The 15418-nt window shown below is 43.9% G+C and overlaps 2 protein-coding genes across 2 annotated transcripts in view; one reads left to right on the plus strand and one right to left on the minus strand.

Annotated features, from left to right (window-relative positions):
* Positions 1-13337, minus strand: LOC119182282 (uncharacterized). The gene is made up of 5 exons (XM_037433335.2): positions 11214-13337; positions 7275-7519; positions 6204-6407; positions 3473-3587; positions 1-1556 (listed from the first exon to the last, which is right to left on the minus strand). Exons 1-5 carry the CDS (start codon positions 13215-13217, stop codon positions 1002-1004), a joined length of 3123 nt encoding a protein of 1040 aa, XP_037289232.2. The 5' UTR covers positions 13218-13337; the 3' UTR covers positions 1-1001.
* A 393-nt stretch (positions 13338-13730) lies between these two features.
* LOC119182267 (pleckstrin homology domain-containing family M member 2) overlaps positions 13731-15418 on the plus strand; it is a 34655-nt gene continuing 32967 nt past the window's right edge. Inside the window, exons 1-2 of the mRNA XM_037433333.2 lie at positions 13731-14099; positions 14739-14839. Of these exons, the coding sequence (XP_037289230.2) occupies positions 13992-14099; positions 14739-14839 (209 nt within the window). The 5' untranslated portion in view covers positions 13731-13991. The remainder of the gene's footprint in view (positions 14100-14738; positions 14840-15418) is intronic.

Consider the following 15418-nt stretch of genomic DNA (forward strand, 5'->3'; position numbering starts at 1 on the left):
TTTCTGTGAAGCTTGGTTTTATTGACAAGTTATCTCTTCCATACACTTCCTGAAAGGACAATAAAAAAAAAAAGTGTACAGTGTTCATAATGTGAAAACACTACACTAAAAATATGTAGATAAAGAATAGGGTCCTTTTGGGTACATCTTGTCCAGGAACAATATCTTTAATTAACCTTATATACACTTCGTTTCTTCAGTGCACTGAAACTTGAATGTGATGTTTATAAAGGCACTTCAAGCAAAATCTGTAGGGACTAGGATTGCAGCATTAAAAAGTAAAATGGAAGCAACATTGATGCTCTTTGTTTGAAAACAAGCTAAGGCTAATAAAAGAAGTAAAAGGCATAGTGTTAGATGTGGATGTACAGAATTAATGTCAGAGAATGTTTAATAGTTCGTGCATGAAGCATCAATTCTGTAAATTTGACAAAGCTCGTTTTAGAGAACATATTATTCCTCACTTGTGCTGCTGTAGAATGTATTTTATGGTTACATCATGTCTGTCTATCTTTCTAGAGATAAATTTATAAAGGTATGAAGGGAGCTGACGAAAACGACAAAGGTATAGAAAAGTGCATCTGGCAACAGGTGTTTACTGGTGCATACAATAAGCACTTGCATGAACCTCTATCCAACATAAACTACAACATACATACACAATAACAACTATGCTTAAAGAAACAGAAACCAAAACTTAATTTATGCAATTTACCTGCACATCAATAAAAACATAAATACCATTCACATTTGAAAAATAATTTTAAACTATGTGTTCTCACATGATGTCAGCGATTGGAAATCATTCAAACTGGGAAAATATTAACGTATGTCATGCTTCTTACTTCTTTCTTTATAGAAGCATACAACTGACCATTACTATCGTTTCTCTATGCAGCAACAGCATTTACATCATAATGTAGGACTTCAATTACTACTCCTTGCAGAAGTCGCTTTGTTGTGTTAATACAGCGAAACAATGTTTAAAACCGGCTCTTTGTTCACATGAAGATCTGTGACAAAATGGAGACCGCGTCTTCCACAGCCACTTGAGAAATGGGAAAGTCATTCATATCTGGCGTGTCCTGTTCTGTCGTCGTCACTGCTCTCTTGTACTTGCTTGAGGAGCCATTTGTGGCTTTGTGTGACTGGAGCAAATGCTGCCGCAGTTTTATTTGGCTGACTGCACCTTTGGAGCAGAGCGGACAGAAGAACTTGAACTCCTTTGTGTGCTGTGTGATGATGTGGTTCTTGAGGTTGGTCGGTATGCTGAACGCCTTGCTGCAGTGGGGACACACATGAGGTTTTTCGCCTGTGTGCGAGCGAATGTGCAGAGCCAAAACGCTCAGCGAGTTGAACCTGCGGCTGCAGTAGGGGCAAGTGAGTCGTTCAGTGTCAGTGTGCCGGTTCAGCCTGTGAGCGGCCAGGCTGCTCTGGTACTTGAAGCGAATGCGGCAGACGTCACAGCTGTGTCGCCACGTGTGGTCTCCGCTCCTCCAGCGGCTTGATGACCTCGACTCCTGGTTGTGCCAGTACCTCCGATGAATGGAAAGACCCTGCAAAAGTGGCTTGTATGAATCTAAGACACCACATGTGGCGCTCGGCCATAGGAAGAAAACCTGAATTGTGGTCCACAATTGACATGACGATAGTTGTAGGATGAGAACAGAACGACGACAAAGGGACAAGAAGGAGATGATTTTTCGTCGTTCTGTTCTTGCGCTATAACTATCGTCATGTCATACCAACTAGCCCAAACCGCCACACTTTTAAGCCACAAATGACATTGCGCAAAGCAGCAATGATAAAGCAGTTCTGCAGACAAGGTAGAATTTCTGCACTATTTCTCGCTGCATCAGTTAAAGTAAATGCTTGCAAGTTACCACCATTATCATTTTGTATGCTTTGCATACACTTTGCCATACTATCATCTTACCAACCAGCTGAAGTCGTGTTTGCTTGCAGAGTGGCCTTTCGCAAACTAAAAAGAGAGATGCCGTTACTGACTCCCCTTATCTTGTCCGTGTCGTGTGATTTAGTGTTGGCTTTATTTTAACTCGTTCACTTCAGCGCCAGTTTATAGATGAGCTCTCAGAGCATGGCAAAAACCAGTTGTGGCAGCTGGTGGACATAACCAAATGTAGCATCAGGGAAATGCAGCAAAATATCCGAGACTTTTAACTTATTGGTATTCAGTTTTAATTATTGCAGTGTGTACTGCTTATTATTACCCCTTTTTTACTACGTCGTTTATAACTTTGCATAAGAGCACCTTGAAATTCCAACATCACACTGCTAGACATTGTAAAAGGTACGAAAGTGAGTCCATAGCAGCCATGGGTTTACTAGCTGCAAGAACACCGAAGCACATGGATGAATATGACCACATTCAGAGAACAAGCACTGATGCTTGAAACGAGCATGTGGAGGGCTTGTAAAAAAATAATAAAGACCAGACAGGGGAGTGAGGCCCACACAGCGTGCTAGAGCTTGTTGGTACAAAAAAACTGGCATGCCTGTGAAAGGGGTGCGGGACACCTCTTAATTTGCCAGTTGTTCTTACACTGTTATTATATGCTCTTACACGACAACCAAGAGAAAGGTTAGAACAAGGTCTTGACGGTTGCAGCCAGCTATTGCGGTGAAAACTTGAATTTCTGTAGTAATAAGCCCCGCCGCGGAGGAGTGGCTAAGGTACTTGGCTGCTGACCCGCAAGTCGTGGGATCGAATCCCGGCTGTGGCGGCTGCATTTTCGATGGAGGCGGAAATGTTGTAGGCCCGTGTGCTCAGATTTGGGTGCAAATTAAAGAACTCCAGGTGGTCGAAATTTCCGGAGACCTCCACTACGGCGTCTCTCATAATCATATGGTGGTTTTGGGACGTTAAACCTCACATATCAATTGTGGGGGTGCTGACACCCCCTGTAAAGTTGTTTGCGCCGTGTGGTGCACGTGTCTGGCTCCAAGGCCGCATTCCAGGTGACGACCACCGGGCGATAGGTGGCATTGTGTTCGCGTTGAGTACCACTGTTGGTAGAGTGGTAGCGCGGCGGTGACCCCTGGCGGAAGGCAGGCCTTGGTGGCGGGCGAGAGTTAAGCGAGCCTCTTCTGCACGTGGCAGCTGCCACGAACGGTTGGTTGTCTATAGCGTAGGTCCTCGGCGCGGGGCACCGCGGGCCTGCGCGTCGGGGGGCCCTCGTGGTAGGTCAAGCGTTGGCGACGCCGCCTTGGGTGTGTTATTGTGTGTTTGGTGTGTTACTGTGTTATGTTGTTTGTATGGTGCGTGTTAGTACAATTGATGTATTGATTCGGCGGACGATAGCGTCGTTTTAAATGAGCTAAATAAATGTATAAATGTTTGGTTTGTACCAGCCATTTCAACTGTGTCTATTCACTCCAACAGCGTGGCGTGGTGTGCGTTCGCCATATCGAGACCCCACACAATCAATCTGTAGTAATAAGTCTACACTACCTGTGAGTGCTTAAACCGTTTCTGGCACAGTTCACACTGAAAAGGTAGACCTGCTTCATGGCTTTGGCTGTGGTGGTCCAGTGCTGCCTTTGTTTCATAGAAGTTGTTGCACATGCTGTACAAGAGAAACAAGCACAAAAAAAAGATGGCATGTTTTACATGGACAAGTGCCACGCATTGCACCGATAGCTTTAGGGCTCGATAAAAGATGGAAAAAGAAAACACCGGGCCCAAACAAACATGCAGCAAGATAAGAACGAAGAGCAGTCTCTTAAGCATCCAACATTAACATTTTGACAGTACTTGCAGCAAGTACCGTGCATGGAAAGTGGTGCTTTAGCATACACACGTTAATCCAAACACTGCCAGGTATGCCATGTAATCCAAAAAGTACTTTGTGAAGAGTACCTCGCAGATAGTTTGACACTATGGACAGTTTGCTGATTGTGAACACAAAGCCCGATAACACTATTGCAATGCCATGGTGAACAAAAGTTGTGCAAGTATGCTCATTGTTGTCAAGCCTATGAAGACGCCCGTGCTAACCGAACCATGAAGAAAGCTACTGTCGGGCTTCTAAGGGTGATGAGTAGTGGCATACCCATGTTTAATAGGCATATGACTTTAATGGGCCCACCCATTACAGTCGACATGGTGTGACACCTGGTGCGATACTGGGCATCTGCAAGGATGGTAAATCCTATGAAGGGGGCGTCGCTAGAGCTACTATTCCATCAAGTGGTTTAGTATTGCTCAAGGCATTAACTGCCCGCCTTAGCGCGCGTGTGTATGCGCTTCGTATGCTCTTCACCAGCTGCAATAATCGAGGAGGAGAGGGTAGGTGAGAAACAAGGGGGAGAGAAGAAAATATGGGGTGGAAATTTAGATAAGCTGGCACGCTTAATTGGGTGAGTAACGGGTAAACACACTAATATCGAACAACAGTTTATAGTGGGGGAAGTAAGACACTAACAATAATCGCATTACTAACTCAATGTGATGTGATGCCACCACAAACAACAGCACCTAAATTTACGGACACTTCAAGGAAAGTTTTGCGTAACACGGCCTCCCAAGTACAGCAGGATTTATTCCATTCTTCATAATTCACAGTGACTGAACCTAGACCAATTAATTGATTTAATCATTGAATAAAGCACAGTTGCCTTATTTCGTTCACTATAAAGGTGCTCCTGGCATGACAGGCATCTTCTCAAGAATATTGTTCTCAAAAGGCAAGAGTAATATACCCCTGTCACACGAGCACCCAGAACACAAGTTCTGCAAAGTACAAAGCTCTGCAATAGAGGCTTGCATGTGAAAAGTTACACGTAATTAACTATTCACAATCAGATTTGTTAATAATTTTCAATATAATCAACTACTTTCAGTCATCGTCACTCACTGTTGTTCAAGAGGAAGCATGACATTCGATGAAGCAACGCACATATGATGCAATTACGCACACCTAAAAGTGACAGCTGGACAGCAGCTGATTTCTTGCACTGAAGGGCCCATTTCTTATAAAATAACACACACATGCAAACTGACAGCAATGATGTATGGTCAAGATCGTAAAGAGTGCAATGATATGATGTGTTCTTGATAAAAAAAAAGTAACATCTGTGCTTTTTTTAAATATAAAAAAAATGTTTCTATGCTATTTGTTTTGGGGTATTGATCATACATCGCTGTCATGAGTGAGTGCGTGCATATACAGGGTGTTTAAAAAAATGTGTCTGATATTCTTAAAAAATGAATGCGGTATTTCCTCACTGTCCACTCAGTCACTTTTTCTGTAGTAGCAGTTATCTTAATTAATATGGTTGAAGACATCGTTTGGATCAGTAATTATGAAAGTTAAATTAATCAACTACTTAATTAGTGGAGTCAGGCAGTTAAGTCAAATGGGACAATTTAAGTCCTTCATGCGAAGAACCCCCTGTGGCTCTGGCCTTTCGAAAAAGCGGTCTCTAGTAATAACTGCGAACTTAAGAAATTCTCCTCAATTCTGAGGCGAAACTGAAAACGGAACGCCAAAGAGTGCAACTGCGATATTAATTTGAGACGTCCAAATCGAGCGAGCGTTCCTATACCAACCATCAACCGACTTCGTTGTGTAGGTGTGTGGGCTGCGCTTGCAATTACAGCACACATGACACACATACGTTAATGAACGGGAAAAACTGCACCTCTGTAACTGCTGTTTTGAAGAGTGACGTCATTGTAGTCGCCTGCATGTTGCGCTTATCCGTGCTTTGGATTCGGTTTCGCCGCAAAATTTAGGAGAATTTCATTACTTTGCAATTATTACTAGAGGCCGCTTTTTCCAAATCTTAAGGTTGCAATGGGTTCTTCCCATGAAGGGCTTAAATTCTCCCATTTGGCTTAACTGCCTAACTCTGCTATTTAATATGTTAATTTAACTTTCCTAATTACTGATCTGAATAATGTCTTCAACAGTCTTAAAATGCCTGCCACTACAGAAAAGGCAGCTGGGAGGACAGCAAACAAATACTGCCTTTTCCTCATTTTTGTAAAGAACATTGGACACACTTGTTGGCGTCCAGTGCTTGTGTTTGCGTCATTTTCATGTGTGCATGATTGTGTCCTTTGTGTAGCGCTCCATGAAATATCATGGCTCCTTAACTAGCTCATCAGTAAATACATGTGGCTTGCAACAGAGAGACAGGGCTCATGTAGAGCCTAATTGAAGTGTAAGCCAACATACGTGCAAGGGAACCCTTGACCCAGCCGATGTGCGTCGAGGTGCTGCTGAAAGAGCTTCTCGGAGAAGAACAGGCGCGGACATTGCTGGCAGGTGAGCCGGACCTTACGGTGCACGCTTTGCACATGCCGTGTCAGCTGATCACGGAACACAAACTGTTTGTTGCACTCAGGGCATTGATGGGGGTACACTCCTGTGTGTGTCACCCTATGCAAAGCAGAGGATAAATAAACAGGCAGCTTCTCTGAGGCTGTGCATAAAAAAAAAATTAATTTACAGGAAAAGATGCTATCAAGGGTAAGAACGGAGACTTTCTAAGCAGGTAACTAAACGTACAACATATTCTAGAAAATATTAGAAAGTACTTTCCACATGGGTATGTGGCAGCAGCTACAGAAGTCCTAAAATATCCAGAGCACTGTTCCTCACACGAGTCCACATGCGCTCGATTGTTTCATGAGAAGCCAGATTATAAGTAACATTGCCACAACATTTGTATCGGTGACGACTGAATTTTATCATGCCAGTTTTGTGGAAGATAATAATGCTTTCTGAAAAGCTTATCTTGTTTTAACCGCGTGCTATCGCGCTTACTTTGCTTCTTTTATGCAAGCTCCAAGGAGCTACTATTACAAGGAGGCTCAGTCAGGGAGCCGAGCTGGAGGAAAACGCGTACTCCAAGTCATGAACTCTGCGCAGAAGGGGTGATCTTAAACATATTAACAAATGACAGTTGTATATATAGCCTGTCTGTTAATCAGTGTAAGTTCGCTGTAATAATTGTATTATAAGTATAGTTCTTTTATTAAGTGTTAAAAGTGTAGGCAGGCAGTGGTGCATTTTGTTTTGAGAAATTTAACTTGTATAAGAAACTTAACTCTTTAACTTAAGAAATTTAACTTGTATATGAAAAGTGTTTCATTAAAAAGACACGAAATAGCCTGAGAGCACGGTAGGGTTGAAGAATGGGCGTGTTCATAAAGCATACTGAAGTTGAACAGCCCAGGCGAGACAGACACTGCACAGTGCTATTTGATTTCAGTTAGACAAAAGCAAGTTCTCCCGAAAGCATACCTGTGCCTTGCGAGCCGCGAGTAGCTAAAGCTCTGGAAGTCACAGTGATTGCATTTGAGAAGCCGCAGCAGAGAAAACGCAGTGTCTTGTGCATCGACAGAGTCCCCATAATGTGTCAAGGCTACGTGACGCTGCAACTTTCGCTCAGTGGATAGCCACTTGCCACAGAGCTCACACTGCCGACGACCTTGCTGGCTGTGAATGGCGCGCATGTGTATGCTCAGGGAGCGCTTTAGCTTGAATACCTGAGCAAAAAGAAAAAAATCTTCCTTTAGAAAATAAAAGCAACCAAGTCACTTTGGCTTATTTAGAAAGAAACAGGGCATGCGAACACGGACACACACACACACAAAAAAAAAAAAGGTCCTGACACCACGAACGGCGTTTTTGGTGGTCCACAAGCCCAGTCTTTTTAGAATGAATGCTTGCCAACTAGCTCCACTCCCTGGCATTCTAGACAATCCAGTTTACTACCTTCTATTTAATGTCCCTGCCTTCCTATCATCTTTACCCGAAGGTCGTGGGTTCAATCCCGGCCACGGCAGTCGCATTTCGATAGCGAAATGGTAAAGGCCCGTGAACTGTGCGATATCAGTGCACATTAAGGAACACTAGATGGTCGATATTTTCCAAGCCATCGGAGCCTCTCATAATCATATCATGACTTCGGGATGTGAAACTACAGAAACTATTAATTATTACTCTTTCCTTTATCTCTCTCTCTCTCTGGCGTAACTGCAGGACAGTATCAAAACAAGAAACGTCTCTGTGATCAATCAAAAAAAAAAAAAAAAAAAAAACACTAGACCTGGCCAGCCCTTGTCAGACCATAGTTGATCAATTCAAGCCTTTCGCTTCTCGTTTGTATGCTTCAGCTAATTTGATATAAATTGTAGAAACCGTACATATTCAAGCATTTTTGCTAAGGCTGTAGGGTTGGCAATTTTCTAATTACTAAGCAACTATTTTTAATCAGCTACTAAGCAGACCAAACTTCCGCCTAGTAGTTAGCAGCTATGACACAAATTCAAACACCTACATGCATTTCCTGTGACGAGTAAATGCGATGCGGGATTTAACAAGTCCTGCAACTGATGCTGAGAAGTTGTGCTACTTCTTAAGGTTATTGGTTTCATGTCAAACACAGGGAGCGCTAATGAGACCAATTTTCTCCAGTTTTCGTATAAGTGATACTTATTTTGCACAGCTTTCTGTTTGAAGTGTTATTTCAGGCAAAAAATTTTGCATAGAGTTAAAGCTTAGTTGCCCTATCTGCAACTAAGCCTTTTTTTTCATGCTGGTAAGTTAAGTTTCAACAGAAGGGAAGTAGGTCAATATAGATTGAAAATGAGCTTTTACTTTAGTATAATATTTCAATACCGTGTTAGTGGGTAGTCGACCCGGTTTTCATACTTTCATACGGACACAACACAAGTGTGGTATCACCTAGGTCAGTCAGTTTGCCAAGGTGGCATAGTGAAATACTGAACGAGTCAGCATGCTAATAAAACAAGGAACCAACACTTGAGTAGGCTTAATCTTTCCTGGACAATAATTACTTCCTGTTCCTACCACTTTCTATACAATTACACAGTTCAACTATCTTGGATAAAATTTACTTTTCATCATTACGGAATGAAGTATACCAGTGATAGGTATTTTTTGCCGATGCTGGGAGGGGAATGGCGAGAAATTGTGGTCACTATTATGGCGACAAAAAATCATTCATTGTTAAGAGCAGTATTGCAGCATTGGTTTGTCTGAGTAAAAGATTGCACACAAGCAACACTGCTGAGTTTTCACTTGAAGGAATGTTGCTCATAAATACATACACGCAATCTCTGAATTAAAGAATGAACACTTTTACATAACAAGTTATGAGTAATTAATTATCCACAAATAAATTTCAAGCAGTCTTAAAAATTACTTTTAGCTGTTATCCCTCACTGTAATCAATTATTCCATTGATGAAGCGGTATAATGCAGCCCTGCCCTTGTAAACTTGGTAGGAATTACAGTTGAACAGCTTCGCGATTGTGTTTAATTGTAGAGGCAAATGCAGGCGTTGTGTGTGTATAGGTGTTTCCTGGCAGAATCCACTGTGGCATGCCTCATAATCGCGAGGTGATTCTAGTATAAAATGCCCTAAAATTTATTATTGAGTTTCTTCATCTTAGTCCTTTAGAAAATGTTGGCTGACTAACTGAAACAGCACTAGTATCATTTAGAAAAAATGGCCACTTTCTGTTGAACCTAGCGGGAGTACCTTCTATGGGATGCTCCGAGTAGTAGCAACTACTCAATACCTAATGTCTCACACGAGGACCAAAATGAAAATGTCACGAAGCTGTAACAACCCCCATCTTGTACACGATCTTTTTGTTCATGTTTTAAAAATAAGCAAGAAAGAAGATATGAAAAGCAACTGGTATGAACATAGTGCAAATGTTGCAAAGGTTTCAGTCTGATTGTCAGGCCAACTCTTTCCGTTTCCTGTATTTGTACCCTCTTAAATATTTTAATAGTATTGCATGATTGGGGGATATGGCAGAGTCTGATATTCTTGAAAGGCAATGAGATCTGCCGACGATGTGCAAGCACACTGAACTCCAAGCGCCTTCTCCTATGCAATGCACTTCACCGTAGTCTTTAAATAAGCAGCATCATACCATGAAGCGCATTTTAGAAATGGTCAAGAGTATGCTCATGTGCAGCCAAGCAGTTACCTGTGAAAGGCATGCATAAGAGATGAAAAAAAAACAAAAAAAACACCAGGCCGGCACGGAAGGTGCACCAGCGTCACAGCGAAAGCTAGAAGAGTGGCCTTTCAGAGCCTTTTCTAAACACTCACTGGGTAACTGGTGCAAGCACACTTGCTTGGTGCTCACTATGGCATTAATAATAAAAATTCTAGGGTAGTATTGCGGCATTCGCTATGCCATTTTTCGTCATTCTTTTGAAAAGCGTGGTATCCGCTAAACTATTGCGAGGAATTTCGTGCCAATTGTTCATGCAGCGGCTGACGACGTTGAGGAATTATGCCTGAAGTGGGCCTGCGCCACAGTTAATAGCTGAACAAAAACAAGCTTTTGTAATGGGTGGGATCATTGGACGACCCACTAGTTATGCTATTCGCATTGTGCAACGACCGCTTGTTCTTCCTCCGTTTTAAAACGCTTTATAAGTCGTATTAGCATGATTGCTTTCCCAACATCAAGCCTGCCTAAGGCAAGTTTGCCAACAAGTCCCAAGCACCGGCGTGGCTCAGTGGTAGAATAGTGGGCTGGCACCCAGCGGACCCGTGTTCAAGCCCCACATTGTCATTGGTAGCAGGCATTTTTTCTAATTTCACATGATGTGGTTACGGACACTGGCGGTGGTCAACTACGGCGCCGCGCGAGACCCGAGTTGTGGTCTCATAACAGCTTTCGCTGTAAAAAAGCGGATGACGCTGCAGAGAGTGAATCTGACTAGCACAGCTGAGTAGACTTACACTTGGCTGCGCATGCAGTGCGATTTGTGCACTTGTGCAATGTCAACAGATGTCGTTACCTTTTGAAAACATCAGAGGCTAGTGCTACCATATCCCGCGCTCACCACCTGTGCGATAATGTAAAAAAACTGCAAGGGCATATAATGTTAACCAATTTTGGGAGGAAAGTAACACAAAAGTAATACATTACTCTCTAATAAGTCTTCGATTACCTTCTCGGGGCAGTAATTGGTAAATGTGATCTATTATAATTTAAAGGAACATAATCTTACTAGTCAGTTTTTCTGCAACATGCAGAGACGAGGAAAAAGACAAATTAAGAAAAGACTTAGAGGTTAATGAGAAAATAAGCTTTCAGTTTGGTACACTACACTGAAAGGTACCAAAATGGGAAACGAACATATACAATAATATTACAGCACTTGAGAGCAAACCATAAAACTGACCTTAGGGCAGTGAGGACACTTTGCGTTGTCACCAGGGCTGCCATGAATACAGACCATGTGTGCTTTAAGGTTATTCAGTGACGTCAGTGAGGCGCCACATTTGCGGCACTCAAATGGCCGCAGGTTTTTGTGAATGTTTGTGTGCGCCCGGATGCCTTGGTAGCTTTTAAACACACGATCACAGAAAGTGCATGGATAGAGACGTGTCATTGAGTTCTTGCCGATTCTCGTGGCTGTCGACTGACCTGTATTATCGTGCACAGTCTTGCGGTGATGCTCAAGCATGGCACTATGGAGGAAAGGTTTCTGACAAGATTCACACTGATGCACTGAAACATTGGGGTGCTTCTCAACCACATGGTCACACAGTTGGGAGTAAGAATCAGTGATGAAAGAACAATGGGAGCAGATAAACTCTCGCCTTTTGCGCTTGGATGTAGCACAGACAACACCACACTGCGCTTTGTGCTCCTTGAAGGATTCCTCACCCAAAAAAACCCTCAGGCAAAGTGTGCAATAGAAGCAGATGCCTTTTCCGTGTGTCGCTGTCACGTGCGATTCTAGGTGAATGGCCTTACCGAACAGTTCACCACAGATGTGGCAAAAGTGTGTATCTGGATGTGCTGACTGACGATGAGAGTCAAGGTCAGAGAGTGATGCAAACATCTCAGTGCACCCTACACAGCTTAGCACAGTGGCTCCGCTGATGCTGGAATCACCTGAAATCGAAGCACTTTGTGAAGGGTTCGCATATCCCTTGAGAGCACAAGAAACTACTGTTTGTGGACAATCAGAAGTGCTTTCTGAAACGGGTTCGCGTGGACTGTTTGCAGACTCACTTCTGGGAGGCAAATCACAAGTGCTTTTCAGCGTGGTCACCAAAGGCACCGCAGTGCCATGGCTTGTGTACACAGTGGCTCCGCTGACGCTGGAATCACCTGAAACCGAAATGCTTTGAGAAGGGTTCGCATATCCCTCGAGAACACAAGAAACTAATGCTTGTAGACAATCAGAAGCGGTTTCTGAAACGGGTTTTGGTGGACTGCTTGCAGACTCACTTCTGGGAGGCAAATCACAAGTGCTTTTCAGCGTGGTCACCAAAGGCACCGCAGTGCCATGGCTTGTGTACACAGTGGCTCCGCTGACGCTGGAATCATCTGGAACCGAAATGCTTTGAGAAGGGTTCGCATATCCCTCGAGAACACAAGAAACTAATGTTTGTAGGCAATCAGAAGCGGTTTCTGAAACGGGTTTTGGTGGACTGTTTGCGGGCTCACTTCTGGGAGGCACATTACTAGCGCTTTTCAGCGTGGTCACCAAAGGCACCGCAGTGCCACGGCTTGTGTGGTTGAGCAGGTGTGTCTGAAGACTCTGTTTCGAAGGGAACGACTTCGTGCAGGTATTGCAGTGAAACCTCTCCTTGGGAGGCGTCCCGCGCTTCGGCGGAAGCCTCGGCACAGCTTTCGCCGCATCCGCTGTGCCGGTGGACGCGAGATGCGACTTGCAATGCTCCACCGCTTCTTCCTTGTCGAAAGTACGGTGAGGACACTCGGTACACACAAACACGGTTTTGGTCTCGCCGGCCTTTATGATGTCCTCCAACGCTCTCTTGCACTTTTCAGGGTTGTCCGCGACGACCGTGTCTACGGGCGCCAACGGTGTTTGTGGTACCGCGTTTGTTACCGACCTGGTTGACGTCCCCTTGCGAACATTTTTCAACAGGCACATCCGCTGTCCGTTGACGACTGGGGAGCGGACGCACAGTCCCTTGGGAACGGAGGGCGCCTCAAAACTCTTGTCGAAATTATTCCGAGCAATAGGAACCTTCCTGCCGCATACGAGGGCATGACACAATGAAAACGGCCTTTTGCGGTCTTTCGCTTTTGGTAGAGACGGAGGAGCGACTATCAGGTCAATGGAGCTTCCAGCAGGAAGACCTAGAGGGAACAAAAGCTCAGCTGTAAGCGGCTCGATATCCAAGTTGACCGTCACGTAGATTCCCATAGTGCGTCTCCGAGAATTATCGAAGATAAGTAAACGAAACCGTGCAGCTAAGCATGTCACTGTCTAGACGTTAAATAAGACCTGGGACAACCAAGAACGTTTCAGCAGCAGCCGTGAAACATTTTTAAACTCTCGACTGTGGCTTGGCTTGCTTGTGCGCGGCCTTGTGATTAATATTTAACAGATTTGACTTCTCAGTACCACTACACAAAGCAAAATACGACTAAAACTTCTTAATTGTAATTTTCTGCAAGTAAGTAATGCTTAGTTTTGTTTTTAGATTTATTTTGAGTTTACTTGTGTTATCACGAAGCTTTAGAGACGCTTGCCAACGCTTACTTCAGTCGTCGACAGGAGGACTGCAGTCGCGGAGCAGCAGTTTTGTTTTGTTGTGTGACATGCGGAAATGAAAGTAATCGTAAGCTCACTCAGAACGGCTGTGGGCACTTTAGGATTTGTAGATAAAACAGTCGTGAAGCTATAAATGCACAGCCCGAACGTTTCCGAGGCCGACAAAGTGGCTGTTACAGCAGATAACTTTTGTCTTATAATGTGCGAGTGTGGCTCGAACGGAGCTGTCGCAGAGAGTGTTGCAGAAAGGTTTCCGATTGATGCACTCTCGGTTGGCCTCGCGCCGTTGCTTGGCTAGACAGAATAGTTTTCCAAGCGCGGGTTGTGCGTACCAAGTTGTTGACAGCCGCTTCGTCGTGTCACCGATATTCACATGGCAAATGTCGACGGCAGTGTTTACAGCCAAGTGATCGCTTAGGCGCGATGTCGCGATTTGGAATAGTTCCTGTCTTCGACGTTAAGCAGCTCGGCTCTTCTGATCACGACGCAAAAGACCGTCTTCTGACAGCGCTTCAAGAGGCTATAAAGCAGGTACGCGCTGGACAGCTTTTTGGCGTTTGCCTTGCAGAATACAGGTAGCGCCTCTCGTTCGGTCACCCGAGCTGAGCGTTGTAGTGTTTATAGATTTCGATCACCTCAAAGCAGTTTTTGATCAGTACGTTCCAGCGATATGACACTGAGGTTCTTATTAATTTGGAAGAATTTGTGGCGTTGATTTTTTTTATTGTTACTTACTTCAACTAAAGGATATTAAGTTAGGAAGGGCGCAATCAGAAAATAGAGTGAGGAAGGAACGAGCGGATCAGTTATGAATATGATTCTTTTTCTCAATGGGCCTTTTAGTCTTTTGTATATCTTCCCTAGCCAAGTGGGTTTGTGTCAAACTTGGGACTGCCAAATAATTCAATAAAGTAATAGATATGGCAATGAGAACAACATCTTCTATTTCAGCAAATGATAATTTGGCTCGGTGTGCGTACTTACTGCACGATAGAATAAAAAAAAAGTATGCCAGGGAATTTGCTACGATAACTTAATGACAATTTGTCTCTGGGTTGGCAAGCATGCAGGTTCATGTAAGCAGTGGTTCTTACTTCTACGATTGTCTTGCACACCATTGATCGTAGATTGACTCGCAAGCAAATAAAGGGAAATTTGTCTGGTTTCCAGGTACAGAATGTTGCAGAGCCTGCTGGCACCAATGGTATGACAGAAGACACTCCAGAGGTTTGCTGGTTATGTGAGCACCTTGACAGCGTGTTTCTTTATGGGTAAAAACTTACATCCTTCATGTTATTTGTTACTTTTTTTCAAAGGGTACTATTGCATTTGTTAACACGGGTATCAAACTCGCATCATCGTGAGGACCACAGTCACGAAGTTTAGCTCCACTGGGGCCTGAACAGTGAAGGAGATAAGAACAGAGGTGGGGGATCAAAATGTCAGCCTAATCGTCTTCAGGAATGACCCACACACACACACACACACACACACACACACACACACACACACACACACACACACACACACACACACACACACACACACACACACACACACACACACACACACACACACACACACACACACACACACACACACACACACACACACACACACACACACACACACACACACACACACACACACACACACACACACACACACACACACACACACACACACACACACACACACACACACACACACACACACACACACACACACACACACACACACACACACACACACACACACACACACACACACACACACACACACACACACACACACACACACACACACACACACACACACACACACACACACACACACACACACACACACAC

The sequence above is a fragment of the Rhipicephalus microplus genome, chromosome 3 (genome assembly GCF_043290135.1).
Source record: "Rhipicephalus microplus isolate Deutch F79 chromosome 3, USDA_Rmic, whole genome shotgun sequence".
NCBI lineage: Eukaryota > Metazoa > Arthropoda > Arachnida > Ixodida > Ixodidae > Rhipicephalus > Rhipicephalus microplus.